At 36.3% G+C, this 15,698-nt stretch overlaps 1 protein-coding gene across 1 annotated transcript; it reads right to left on the reverse strand.

Annotated features, from left to right (window-relative positions):
• Window positions 1–1,984: 1,984 nt before the first annotated feature.
• LOC121798568 (NDR1/HIN1-like protein 1) lies at window positions 1,985–2,933 on the reverse strand. The gene has a single exon (XM_042197638.1). It carries the CDS (start codon window positions 2,804–2,806, stop codon window positions 2,180–2,182), a length of 627 nt encoding a protein of 208 aa, XP_042053572.1. The 5' UTR covers window positions 2,807–2,933; the 3' UTR covers window positions 1,985–2,179.
• Between the last annotated feature and the right edge of the window lie 12,765 nt (window positions 2,934–15,698).

Here is a 15,698-nt window from a genome sequence, read left to right on the forward strand (position 1 = left end):
AATCTAAACTTTCACTAATTCGCATATACTGTTTTGTTAAATTTATTTTTTAGTTCAAATTATTTTTAATATAGTGTTTATTTTTTGTCCTAAAATACTTATACTTTGTGATCCATATTGCATCTTATTCTCTATGTAACAAAATAAATATTTTAAATATTTATGAAATCTAAATAATTACTAGACTTATATTACTTTTTTATATACTAATATTTACAATGATTTCATATTTTTAGAGGAATGATACATATATGCAAACTAATGCATGTTTATTTTTATAACGAAGCTAGTGCTACTTGAATAATAATAATAATATTTATTTTATTATTAAAAATGATATTTAATAATATTTAATATTTAAATATTAAATGATATTAGTATTTAAAATATTAAATTCCGCCCCTCCGTTTTTGGAGTCTGGATCCGCCACTGAATGCAGCCCCACCTAGCAGCCAATCTAAGGCTGCATTGTCAATGCCCTCAAGATTAAATTGAACTACAGTTTATTTCCCAAAATATCAACTTATTCAAAGATTAAAATCATTAAAGCCTGGCAGGGCTATACTTGTCAGGTGCCGGCCCACCAGTGAAATAGAGCAGACTTGGACCGGGTTTAGTGGTTAGACCATGCGCTAATTGGGCCTTTTTTGTAAACTTAGAATTGGCATGGGCCCAAGCCTGACCCAGCCCAGTATAAACCCACTGTGTGCTATGATTAATTCTGTCACAAAATATGTCTATATTTTTTTTTATCATGTGTATCTTATTTTACGAATAAAATTTAAAATGGGAGTATTTATTTATAGCATAGACTTGTGTTGAAAATGTCTAGGAACTCAATTTTAATATTTGTGTGTTCCATCAGGATTTTAGTACTACTATTTGTGTGCAGACTTATGGAGTATATATCATCTTATTCGTGTAATTTTTTAGGCTAAACTCTTTTAATTTTAATTATTGGTACAAAATATTAAAAGATTCGAATCAATTCAATTTAAAGTAAATATAAATTTTTAAAATGGGAATAAATAATCTTCTCAACAAATTTTTTAATAATTCACAGAATATTAAATTTAAAATTATTAGTAGATCTTAAAATCTTTGGGATTATATAAAACAACAATAGTAGGAGTAATATGTCTAACATAATACATGAAGGGGTGTTACTATACTGTAAATCTTTCCTACAAATTACAGACTAAAATCTGTACCATTAGATTTTAGTTTGTGTAGTTTGTATTTAATTATATCTCTATTATGAAAATTTGAATCTAGAAAGTTGAGACATTCAATAAAAAATGGAAAATATTATTTTCTTTATTCAAAAATAGTTTTCCCTATTATAATTTCCAGTGTACCATAATTCCCATATAAATTTTCTAATGAAATGATTTTGGCTTAATAGTACCACCAGCCGTAGTTAAAAAAAGAAAAGAACGAAATAAATAACCAATTCTCGTGTCCTTTAAATAAAAATATTAATCTCTTTATTTTATCATCTTCCACAGTTTTATTTTAATTTCTTATTTTATTCTTATTGTCATTACTGTTGAAATTGAACTACTACTACGACTGCGAGCAGTTTTCAACAACTCTAAAGCACGATCACTTTATATTCAACAACCCTAAATTGATGCTAATAGTTTTTTCCACACTGATGGTGATGGTATGTAGACAAAGTTTAAATGGTGGAAAATCACATGGTTTGGTCACAGAAACAGCTCATAGATGAGAGCGTTGAAACATAAGATAAAACCCACCACTTGAGAATAATAACTCTCAAATTGTAAAATCACTACTGTATTTAAATCAAAAGAGACTAGAGTGACGAATATTATCAAATTTTAAAAGCATTACTTAAATCAAAAGAGAGTAGAGTGCAACAGTCAATAGCGTATGCAAAGGGAAATAAAAGAAAGTGCATCCTAATTCATTAATAAATAGATAGCCTCCACTAAACACGCACCCACTCTCAAAGAGCCAATTAAGCCCAAACACAATTAACAACACAGAATTGTCATTACAAAGATATACAGAAACTATCACTGTAATTTATTCACGACCAAAATGTACAATTATCGTAAACAAAGCTGAGAAAACAACAATTCTGCACATTTAGATAAATCAAAATGTGTGTTCAATTCAATTCCTGTGTTTTATTGATGATTAAGTATAATTGTCACACACTTACAGTACAGCTCTGGGAGAGCTGATACTTAACGCCGGCGCCGACGATGATGCCGTTAGATTTGGTATTTCCAAGTGGGATATAAGCGGGGCAGGAGACGTGGAGGTGGTAGCGTCCTGAAACGAAGGATCCGACCTTCCATTTAACGCGGCCGTCAAGTTTAACGGTGAGTTTGATGGCGCCGTTAGACTGGTCCTGGGCGAGGGCGAGGCCGTTGAAGGGGGCGACAGGGACGTCGTTGCCGTAGATGAAGGGAGACCAGATGTTGAGGTCCTTATGGCCCTGGTAGACAGGGGGGATGGCGGTGTAGTAGGTGATCTGCTGGCTGTGGTAGGTGGCGAAGGCGTCGAGCTTGTCGTAGTAGACGCCGATTTGGGAGTTGGGGTTGCGGGAGAGGACGGTGATCTGGAGGGTGGTGGAGATGACGTTGGCGGCGGAGACGTTGAGGGCGAAGATGGTGGCGTCTTGGAGGAGGAAGCGGGGTTTTTTTGGCTGGAGGATGGACCAGATAATGAGGATGAGGAGGAGGATGATGAAGTTGAAGACGAGGAGGCACGCGCAGAACTTGCGCAGGGCCTTCCACCGCTTGCTCTTGTGGTGGCTGCACTTCTCCGACATTACTAATTGGGTGTGGGTGTGGAGATGATAAGATTAAGGAGAAATGTGGTCTGCTAATATAGGCAGGCTACTTTGATTCATATGGTTTGTGTTACAACCAGTGGACGCTCATTTGGGATAATGACATCCCACCATCTGAATACGACTCAAATATCTTGAGATTATGATTAAAGATAAATGTCTAAAGTATTAATAGCTCTACTAAAATGCCGGTAACAGGTCACATCTTTTCGGAGCAGTAGTGAGTAATTTAGATGAAAAGCTGAACTTTTAAGCTAACATAAGGAAATGACTAGTGACTAATCTCTAACTTTATTGAAAACACTTATTTAATGCATAATACATTAAACACTCACAGCTAAAAATAATTACTCGATTGTGTTAAAGGTCACATGGCAAATTTAGAGGAAATAACGTTTGGAATGGAACCTAATGTCTCATGGGCAGATGGGCTGTATATACATTCGAATTTTCTTTTTCTTAATTAATTTATACACTTATAATTATGTAGTACTAGTATATTATCAATTAATTAAACAATAACTAATTTCATGAGTTTGCGAAGAGCTATTGATCTTTCTAGTATTTCACTTGTGAAATTCATTTGTTAGTATTTTATAATTGCCGATATTCGCTTTGATTTTAATTGTTTACCTTACCATTTCGATCAAAGATTCAAATTTATACTTCTAGTTACATTTGTTGGCTTTATATCGCACACAAAAATACACACACACACATGCTTAGTGAAAGAGATAAACTTGGTGATATACATACAATTTCCCAAACAATATTTATTCTTTCTTTTTAAAATTAGAAATGTATGGAAATATTTTGTTAGTTACTACTGTTGTTATTAATAGTACGAATTTGCTTTGCCTTTTGTCTTACCTTTGTGGCCTACCGTTTGATCAATTTGGAAATAAATAAACAGCCGTCCAAATGGACTTGGAAGATTCGAGACGACAGCGTTCGAATATGTGAAAATGTTTACATGGCAGAGAGTCTTCGTCAATGAATATGTGAAATAAAACTAGTCAACAAAAATTAAAGTGAACACAATTGCATATATTGAGATTCATTTATTTCATATAGAAGTAGTAAATTGCATTTGCTCCCACACGTTGAAAAAAATTCCATGAATAACGATGCGTGTTATTTCGTATAGTAGGGGCCTTTAAATGAACATATAATCAGTGCACTTTTTGCTTACCTTTTTTCGAAATTTAATACTTTCTTGCATCTTATTTTGGGTAAAAAGCCAACCTAGGTTCTTTAATAATATAGAATATAGTTTCGGCTTCATAGATGATTACACGCCACTAGCATAGTGGGTTGTGATTAAATGGCGTTTCCTTTTAAGAATTAAAATGAGGTGGAATAGCTACAGGAATATAAAAAGTTTTAAAAAATCAGGGCAAATAAGTAATTTTTAGAAGAAAATAGAAGGAAAACGAGGTGGATAAGGAATCTAGGGAGAGGAGACACTATGCTAGGATATCCCCACAAAATGGCAGCTTTACCCATATTAAAATTTAACTTTAGAAAAACAAATCACAACCATAGTTTTGACAAACAAACTGATCCTAAAATATCTACTATGTGTGGTATTAGTGTAGTCACATTAACATCATGCTTTCAGAATAATATAGGAACTTGTGATAAACTTTGTTCAACTACTCTTCTACACTATTCCATCCAACTATTATTGTAATCTTTGAATTATAGAGCCGGTTAGGTATCATTGATTCATGACCTTAATTACTTAATTTGTTAAAGCCATCACTAATATTCAATAAATGATCTTGAATAGTATTTACTAAAATGATGTGAACACTGATATTGGAAGTAGACTGCAATATTATATCAGAAGTTTGTTTGGTACAAACCCATCCCACATCGAATGAGTGAGGAAAGTTGGAAGCAGTATATAAGCGTTGTCCAATTCCAATTAGTTTGAGGCCTTTAGGAAGTGATCCAAAAACAAATCCTTGTGGATTTGACTCAAAGTTTACAATATCAAATTAATGTGTAATCGACGATCCTAACAAAGACTGATTCTTGAAGGGGCCGAAGGCTACTGATTATTGAAGGGGCCGAAGGCTGAAGACCGTGGTGTGAATGGAGTTCTATATAGTTTTCATCCACTTGTATATACGCCTCCTTCATTTTAGAGATAAATTTTGATACTATAATTTTGGAAAACCTCATTCGAGAGAGAGTTCCTCCACATTGTTGGATGAACTATATATTATCTTCAGAATTGTATGGCAATAGTTATGATTATATTGTATATCAGTCGCTTTGTAGAAATATGTTCCTAGTTAGTAGTATTAGTTAGGAATCGAGCTTTGTAGATGGTTTTCCATGATAAGAGTTACAAGAGTTGTCATTATCTTTGTAGTAAAGGAATCTTTGGTTCCATTGAAGATTATATATTCAAACATTTCTTATTCTTCCTTGTCTTCTATAATTTCTATACTTGTTTTAATTTTTTATTGGCCTGAATTTCATATTCTTTGTGTTGTTGGGCTAAGTCTTGGGCTATCTATGTCGTACAAGGATTCACTCACATAATTTGGCACATTTTCTCTTCACAAAATACTGTAATCTATGGGCCGTAATTCTCTACAATAAATATCGATACTTTCAATCTACGGCATGGGCATTGGAGTAATGAACTTATTTTCTTTAATCTAATTTAATTAATTCATAATCTAAGTATAATTAATTAATTAAAATACCATATTTCAATGTATTCTATAAACCTTTCATATACTTATTTTTCAGTTTTTTATATCTTTGTAATCTACGTATACTTATTTTTCAATTTTCTGTATAATATCATTTTATCGATTACAGCCTTTCTATATTTTTTTATCGTTTACAACCCAATTATATAGGTGATACAGTTACAATTTGGTGAATATGAAGTTCTGGTCGATGCATACTGTGGCAAGACTTTTAGTGTAATTAGGACTTAGGAGTCACAAAATTCAGGTGGATATTCGTAATTATACCATCTCCATCAATATTCATCAAAACTCAAACCCATTTTCCAGTATATATCTTCCAATAGTTCGACCTATAGTGTCATTGTCATTAAGGGATTGATCATCAAACTTTCGATCTTGTTCTTTGGTTGTTTTGTTGTCCGAGCCGAGTAGAGTAAGTTGCTGCTTTCATGGTGGCGAGTCACTATTACCTGTGGCTTGAGCAGCGGCGGACCCAGGTGGGGTCGCTGTTGGGAAATAAACACAGGCAATCACGAATATGAAAGAGAATGAACACAAGAAATTGTTGACCCAGTTCGATACAATGTGTATCTACGTCTGGGGGCGATGCCAAGCCAGGGATTTCACTATACAATTTCAGAATAAGCATAATTTAACAATGAGAGAGCACCTCTATTTATAAGAAACTAGATAGCCCTAATTCTAGTCAAACTAGGAAACATATATCACAAGGAAAAAATACTTCAAGGAAACAAATCCTAAACATGGTAGGAGATAAATTTGGCTCCATAATTAACAATCTCCCACTTGGAGACTAACAACTCCTAAACAACCATTTCCTCGTGATCTCATCCCTTCATCCGCTTAGCATCGCCTAACCTTCTCTTCAAGTTCCAAGGCCAAGCTATGCATAACTTCAATTTCTCTAAGGTCACCACCTTAGCAAACATGTCTGCAGGATTCTCACTTCCAAGTATCTTCACAAGTTGCAGGATTTTCATCTCCACTAGGTGTCGGAGGTAATGATACTTCAACTCCACATGCTTTGTCCTAGAATGAAACGCTGGATTCTTCGCCAAGAAAATAACACTCTGACTATCACTGTAGAGTATGCTACTCTTGTTCTCCTTCCCAAGTTCATCTAAGAAACTCTGCAACCACACCATCTCCTTGCTTGCCTCTGTCGCAGCTACATATTCAGCCTCCGTAGTAGACAAAGCAACGGTCTTCCGCAACTTAGAAGTCCATGAAATAGCAGTACCACCATAAGTACATACATACCCGGTTGTGCTTCTTCTCCCATCAAGATCATTGGACGCCAAGTCTGCATCCACATAACCTGCCAGCTCGACATTCTTGCCATTGAAACATAAGACACTTTCTGTAGTACCTCTCAAGTATCGAAGGATCCATTTAACTGCTTCCCAATGTTGCTTGCCCGGATCACCCATGAACCGGGTCACTACTCCCACTGCTTGTGCAATATCAGGCCTCGTACACACCATTGCATACATAATACTGCCAATTGCTGAAGCATAAGGAATTTTCTTCATTTCAGCACGTTCTTCTTTTGTACTCGGCGACTCCTTCTTCGACAGCTTAAAGTGACTGCCTAAAGGCACACTTACTGGCTTCAAATTATCCATGTTGAATCTTTCCAAAACCTTACCAATGTAAGCAGCTTGCGAAAGATACAATTTTCCTGCCGCCTTGTCACGCTCGATTCTCATGCCCAAAATTTGATTAGCCTCTCCAAGATCTTTCATGGAGAATCGTTCAGACAATTGCTTTTTCAACTTATCCATCTCCTTTTGATCACCTCCTGCGATCAACATATCATCAACATATAATAACAGGATAAGATAGCTCTTGTCAAACCTCTTGTAGTAACAACAATGGTCAGCGTAGCATCTTTTATAGCCAATCTCCATCATGAATCCATCAAACTTCTTGTACCACTGCTTTGGAGCTTGCTTTAAACCATACAAGCTCTTCTTCAACTTGTACACAAGATTTTCCATTCCTTTTACTACGAATCCTTCAGGCTGTGTCATGTACAACTCATCCTCCAAATCACCATGAAGGAATGCCGTCTTTACATCCATCTGATGTAACAATAGATTTTCTGCAACTCACAACAGGAGTGAACACATCTGTATAATCAATACCGTATCGTTGCTCAAATCCCTTGACAACCAGCCTAGCCTTGTAGCGCTTGCTACCATCAACTTCACATTTGATTCGATAGACCCACTTGCAATGCAATGCCTTTTTCCCTTTAGGAAGTTCCACAAGCTCCCATGTGCCATTCAGGAGAAGAGAGGCAAACTCATCATCCATGGCAATTTTCCACCTTCGTTTATCAGGGCCTTCTCCTGCCTCTGCATAACACTCGGGCTCGCCACCATCAGTAAGTAACAAATAGAAATTAGAGGGCGAGTACCTATCAGGTGCACGTCGCTCTCTAGTCGATTTAGGCAGCGGAATAGTCGGTGGTGGAGTGCTTGGTTCTTCTTCAAGCACCTCTTCAGCATTCTGACTCTCTTTGCTCCCACTCGAGTTTGAGATGTCTAGCTCGACCACTTGTGGCTCAGAACTGCTGGGACTCGACGCCTCCAATCTATCCTTGTACAATACTTGTTCATTGAAAATGACATCTCTACTGCGAATAACCTTACGGTTCTGCTCATCCCAGAGTCTATAACCGAACTCATCGCCTCCATAACCAATGAACGTACACTTAATAGATTTAGCATCCAACTTACTTCTCTCAACGGAACTAACATGAGCATAAGCAACACAACCAAAGATGCGTAGGAAAGATAGATTTACCTCTTTTCCTGTCCAAACCTCCTCGGGTATCCGAAACTCCAAGGGAACTGATGGACCTCTATTAATTAGGAATGCAGCTGTGTTGACTGCATCTGCCCAAAAACTCTTTGGCAATCCACTTTTCAATCTCATGCATCTTGCTCGCTCGTTCAACGTTCTGTTCATGCGCTCTGCAATTCCATTCTGCTGTGGAGTTCCTTTCACAGTTTTCTCCATGCGGATTCCATTCTCGGCGCAGTACTCCTTGAACTTTGCAAGTTCGTATTCTCCTCCATTATCGGATCTTAGACACTTCACCTTCAGCCCGGTTTCAGTTTTAACAAGGGCTTTCCACTTCCTAAAAGCGTCAAACGCATCAGATTTACTCTTCAGAAAATAAACCCATAGCTTTCGAGTAGAGTCGTCGATGAAAGTCATATAATATTCAGAGCCTCCTAGGGACTTCACAGGTGCTGGTCCCCATAGATCCGTGTGGACCATCTCCAACTTCCGTGTCTTCAATTTTCTGCCTCCTCTTGAGAAACTCACCCTTTTCTGTTTCCCAAACACGCAATCCTCGCACAGGCCAACTTCAATAGTTTTCATGCCAGACAGTAAACCTCTTGAGCACATTATCTTCATCCCTTTCTCGCTCATGTGGCCAAGACGACAGTGCCACAAATTTGCATTATTTGTCTCACTTGCAATATCAATGCAATCTTTGGAGTTAGTTGTGGTATACAACGTACCCTCCTTCTTACCTCGAGCTACTATCATAGCTCCATTGGTAATCTTCCAATTGTTGCAGCCAAACGTCACGGTGTACCCTTCTGCATCAAGCTGCCCAATCGAAATCAAACTTCTCTGCAATCCAGGAATGTGTCTGACTCCATTCAGTTTTATCACGGATCCATTGGACGTCACTACCTTCACGTTTCCCTTTCCCACGATATCTAAGGGCTCGTCATCAGCCAGATGTACCTTCCCAAAATCGGCAGAAACGTAATCTTCCATTATCTCCACATTGCTACAAGAGTGGAACGACGCTCCAGAATCCAATACCCACGATTCCATCGGACTACTGACACTCAAGACCAACGCCTCGCCATCGTCATCAGACATGGTAGCGTTTGTTGTCTTCTTGTTCTTCTGATCCTTATTCTTATACTTCTTCGGTGCCTCACACTAATTTCTAAAATGCCCAAACTCATCACAATTCCAGCATTTAACTTTATCCAAATCCTTCTTGGATTGGCTCCTTCCTCTGGAATATGATCTTCCACGATTTTGCTTTCCCTTCGATCTTCTTCTCTGTTCTGTATTCAGTGTTGATCCCGAAGTAGAAGATCCTGATTCTCTCCGGCAAACTTCCTCACCAATCATCAGATTTCTTACTCTGTCAACTGTTAGGTTTGTCTCTGCAGCAGTAACTGCTGTCATTGTGCCAGCCCAACTCTCAGGCAGAGACGATAGCAAAATCAGGGCACGAATTTCATTATCGAATTTTATATCAACCGAGTTCAGTTGCCAAGTAATAATGTTGAACTCGTTGAGATGTTGTTGCACCAGCTTTCCCTCTTGCATTCTAAAATCAAACAATCGTCTAATCAGATGTACCTTGTTTGCCGTTGATGGTTTATGATACATGTCCTCCAAGATCTTCATCATCTCCTTTGTCGACTTTGCTGCAGTCGTGTGATAAGCCACATCCTTGGACAACGATAGCCTAATCGCGCTAATCGCTTTTCTATCCAGTAGCTCCCACTCCTCCTGTTCCAACTTTTCGGGTTTGGTTTTTAAAGGCTTCCAGAGATCTTTACCGTACAGGTAATCCTCAATCTGCATCATCCAAAATCCGAAATCAGATCCGTCGAACTTCTCTACAGCAATTTTCTCGTCGATCCTCATTGTGATTTCTGCCTCTTAAACCCTAGGCTCTGATACCAGTTGTTGGGAAATAAACACAGGCAATCACGAATATGAAAGAGAATGAACACAAGAAATTGTTGACCCAGTTCGATACAATGTGTATCTACGTCTGGGGGCGATGCCAAGCCAGGGATTTCACTATATAATTTCAGAATAAGCATAATTTAACAATGAGGGAGCACCTCTATTTATAAGCAACTAGAGAGCCCTAATTCTAGTCAAACTAGGAAACATATATCAAAAGGAAAAAATACTTCAAGGAAACAAATCCTAAACATGGTAGGAGATAAATTGGGCTCCATAATTAACAGTCGCGTGGGGTCGACCGACCCCACCGGCGGTCCACTGAGTGCTGCCGGAATACTTCATTTTCGACCTTTGACCCAGCCCAGCTCCGTCTCCGACCCCACGGCAGCTTCAAATCCACCCGAAACCTTCTGCCTATTTTCTAAAAATAAGAGGAGAGATGAGAGGTATAGAGAGGGGTTGCAGAAAACTGATGTTGGAAGGATGACAGAGACGATCTAAAATGTTAAATGATTGAAATAATTTGGGCCTATTTTGTGCAAATAAGTTGGGCCAACTAAAATGCTAGTGGGCAACTAATTAAATAGACTGGCTCATTGTGGATTTATTAAGTATTAACTATTTTTATTATTTTCGTTAAAGTTTCATTATATTTATATTTTATTTTTAATATTTTAAAACTATTACTATTAAAATGTTTGGTGCTAACAATTTTAAAATCGCTGTTTTACACTTTTACATACGGATATTCTGAAAAATTAACTATCCCTCACAGAAAAAGGACTATTTAAAATATATTCCCTCCGTCCGTGAAATGTTGTCCAGTTTTGCCATTTTGGTCCGTCCGTGAAAAATTGTCGACTTTGCTTTTATTCTACTTTTGGTAAATGGACTCCACTTTCCACTAAACTTTTACGTTCGCATTCTATTATGGAGTAAAACTTATATATAAATGTGGGATTCTCATTCCACTAATTTTTTCAACTCATTTTTCTTCACATTTCTTAAAACTGGTGCCGAGTCAAACTTGAACAATATTTCATGGACGGAGGGAGTAATATTTTTAAATAATTATTTAAATATTATATTTATTATTAAATATTTAACAATATCCGACCCCACTAGCTTCATTTTCTAGATCCGCCATTGGGCTTGAGCCGGGTTTGGTGTTCAGTCCGCAGGTTTTTTCCTGGCCTTCTCGCAACAGGAGAAGCGAAGCCTATTTTATTTACGAAATGTGAATCAGGCTGCACAGAAGAGAGTAAACTTGGACAACAAAACAACCAAAGAACAAGATCGAAAGTTTGACGATCAATCCCTTAATGACAATGACACGATAGGTCGAACTATTGGAGGAAAAATGAAGAATCAGTCTACTACTGAAGGTCAAAAGACAACTACTCTTCAACTCTACACAAGCTCTGAAGGCTAATAAAAAGCTCTGAAGGCTAATAAAGAGCATGACAATAGCTCACCAGATGAGAAAATCAAAGTGAGAAGGGCCCCGCCTTTGGCAGCTGCGGAATCTGCTATTGGGTTAGCCATTTTCGTTATTACTTTCCGAGTCCGAGGGACTATTGCTGTAGAATCTATTAATAGCATTCAAGGTTAAACATGACTCCTAGAGAGTTACCAAAATACGAATTTCTCCTTTCATTTTCTTCTTTCTTTTTCTTGATTGGAACAATAATTTTATTCCAATCATTTACACCAAACTCAAACCAAAAGAATATTTTATATGCACTTAATTACTTTTCATACTTTTTCAATCTTAATTTAACATATTAAGTATTAACCCCAAAACACTTTTTCAGTAATTTATAGTATAAATTGATAATTTAATAATATTTATATATTAACACATACTTTAAATTACCCCAGTTAGAGCATCTCCAAGGGGAGAGGTAAATGGAGGGGTAAAGTCATATAACTACCATATTTACCTTTTCTCCATGAAAAATCATTTTCCAAGGGGAGAGGTATTTGAGAAGGTATTATACATTTTCCTATTTTGAAGAGGTATCTTTACCTCTCCATCAATGAAGAGGTAAAATTTTATAACTACCACATTTACCTTTTTTCATGAAAAACCATTCTCCAAAGGAGAAGGTATTTGAGAAGGTATAACACTTTATGTTTTTTTAATGTATTTTGTACTATTATTTTATATTTAAAAAATCATTTACCTTTCTATATACCTTTTTACTTTGGAGTATGTTTATTTTTGAAATGGTATATTTTACTTTTTGAGGAGGTATATAGATTATATACCTCTTTTATTTACCCTTCCTTATTGAAGATGCTCTTACTAAATGTTTAATAATTTAATTATTAAACTATCAAACGTTTAAATAGTCCATCTTATAATAGGATTAAAACCAATTATACTAGCTCAATTTTAAAGGCCCACTTTAATCAATTCAATAAACAAGACAAATTTTAAAGGCCCAATCGACGATGTAGGCAAGCTATTTATTTTAATTCTCTCATGCCATTTTAAAAATACAACGCAGAGTTGGGTTGGAACTTGGAAAGCAATTTTTCAAAGAGGGAACATCATTTTAGGTACACGAACTTTGTCAAAGTATCATTTTAGGTCCGTGAACTTTGAAAATATCATTTTAGGTACACGAACTTTGAGTTAGTACCATTTGAGGTTCTTTTTACTATTTCCATGTTTTTTTGGACGAAAATACCCTCAATACAATTCATTTATTCCTAATACAATTCATTTATACTCATTTTTCCTACTAAATGTTATTTTTTTGGCACCATTATTTTTTTCTTTTCGCTCTTCTCACAATATATTTATAAATGTTATTCATTCATGAAGTATACTCAGTTATTTAATTGATCTCTATTTGTCAAATTTATATATTACAGTAAAAATTAATTAAGAACATCAATCATGCAATTAATATACAAAATGTTTTACAGAAAGGTATGCATAATTACGTTATGTGAGGTAGTAATTATGAAAATATAAGTACAATATTATACAGCAGTTTATTGCGTGGGAATTACAGAAAAAGGAGTTTGTGACAAGTATGGAGTTTATGGATTAATATTACAGCAATTTATTGCGTGGAATTGCAGCAATTTATTTATATAAGCAGAAGATTCGTACACCGAAATATGTAGAAATTACACCATGAATTGACATATAGATTAATTTTGGTATTATCGAATTGTGATGAAGAAAATATACGGATTGTGAGGAAAAATGAGTATAAATGAATTGTATTAGGAATAAATGAATTGTATTAGGAATAAATGAATTGTATTAGGAATAAATGAATTGTATTGAGGGTATTTACGTCCAAAAAAAATGGAAATAGTAAAAAGAACCTCAAATGATACTAACTCAAAGTTCGTGTACCTAAAATGATATTTTCAAAGTTCACGGACCTAAAATGATACTTTGGCAAAGTTCGTGTACCTAAAATGATGTTCCCTCTTTTTCAAAAAGGTTATGCATTTGTGAATGGTGTATACCAAATATGGGTCTGCATTGTTAAAAAATGCAAAAAAAATTGCATTTTGTGTTGCGATTTGTGGGAACGATTAGAGATGATTCTCTACCCAAAAATGAGTTCTGGTTAGAGATACTCTTAGATTTTCCTTAACCATTTACGTCAAATTCAAACTCTTTTTTTGTATATGTCATACCAATTTTTTTTTACTCAAATCATTTACACCAAATTTAAATTTAACACCATCTTTTAGTACTACATGTCTCACAAAATTTTGGCATTAGAGTGATGTTCCGTAGAAAAATGTAAAATGGATTTGGATTTGGATTATGATTGAAAAAGTTTTTAACAAAAAATGAGATTTGATGTATGAGTGAAGATAGCCCTACGAGTTAGTATATAATCTGGAGGTAGGTACTATACTGAGGTGGAATTTAGATTAATACAACTAAATAGATTTTTTCCACCATTCTATAATATGTATTCCTTCCCGTCAAAACCTGACACGTTTTGACATTTCGAATGGTCCACCATTGAAATACATTTTCCATTTTTAGTAATCGAACCACATATTACTTCACTAACTAATTAGACTCACATTCTATTATTAAATTAATATATAAAAATGAAATTTATACTCCACTAACTTTTTTACTCATTCTCTTTATAAAGTTAAATAATTTATTAAAATTTATGCCAAGTCACAATTTATCAAAGATAACCGTGGTTACATTTAAATTTTAATCTAAGGACCTGTTTGGTTATTATGATTGGGTCGGTTTATAATTTTTATGTGGACTAAACATATTGTTTGGTTACTGTTGATTATTATATGGTGGCCCGTTTTTATTAGCAAAGCCCGCACTATTCATCTTGTTCTCAGCAGATAAGTATCACCATTTGTTGGGCCGTTTATTATCTTGCATTGAAGATTGTGTCACATAAACTCATTTTTGGAACAAAATACCCTTCCTCATCTCGTCATTTTGGATTCCAGCCATCGAAGTCAAAACCTTCTACTCACAGCACATTGCAAGCTGGTTGCAGAAGATAAATCTGCTTAGTGCCAATCGACTGCATTTCTCCAACGAGCACCGATTCGTGTATAACAAAGTAAGTTCGCATATTTTAATCTCCTTTCAGCAAATATGCGAACGTATTTATGGATCTTGGAGGAGTAATTTTTAGATCTATTTTCTAAAAATTATTTCTTCTGTAGGTCTTTTAATTTACAATTTGACAACTATATAGGATTTCGACTCAGGCTAACCTGATTTCATATGTTTTTTTGGATAGATCCCCAATTTTATTTTGGTTAGGCTAACCTGATTTCATATGTTTTTTGGATAGATCCCCAATTTTATTTTGGTTAATGGGTACAAGAACAAACTTGTAGAGTTGCTTACCGTGGTGACAGTGGAAAACGGCGCGAGAATGATGTAAAAAGATGGGGGAGTCGCGGTAGAGATGCCCACCGGTTCCGATTCCGGCGGTTAACCGCCGAACCGAAACCGGCAATTCCGGTTCCGAACCGGAACCGTCGCAATTCGGGTCGCGGTCCGGCTCAGGTTCAAGATATTTCGAACCGGAACCGTCACCAAACAGGCGGTTAACCGGCGGAACCGCCGGTTCAGGCGCGTATATCAAGGCATCGGGGATGGGGCCGACGGCGGTAGCTTTTCAGCTGCAAAACCGACCGGTTTCGGTGGTTTTTTGGCGGTTAACCGTGAAAACCGGCTGTTAACCGCCGGTTCAGTGGTTTCCGGTGGCGGCGCAAGACACGAGGGGACAAGGCGCAGCTTTTGCAGACGGTTTTGTCCCGGAAACCGGCGGTTTTGTCCCGGGAACTGGCGGTTTCGGCGGTTTTCCGCCAAAACCGCCGGTTTTCCAAAAATTCAATTTTTTTTTTTCAAATTT

This window comes from Salvia splendens, chromosome 1 (assembly GCF_004379255.2).
Source record: "Salvia splendens isolate huo1 chromosome 1, SspV2, whole genome shotgun sequence".
Lineage (NCBI taxonomy): Eukaryota > Viridiplantae > Streptophyta > Magnoliopsida > Lamiales > Lamiaceae > Salvia > Salvia splendens.

Bases quoted from the DNA above. Each gene is read 5' to 3' on its own strand.
- LOC121798568 (XM_042197638.1), bottom strand. From the start codon at position 2,806: ATGTCGGAGAAGTGCAGCCACCACAAGAGCAAGCGGTGGAAGGCCCTG.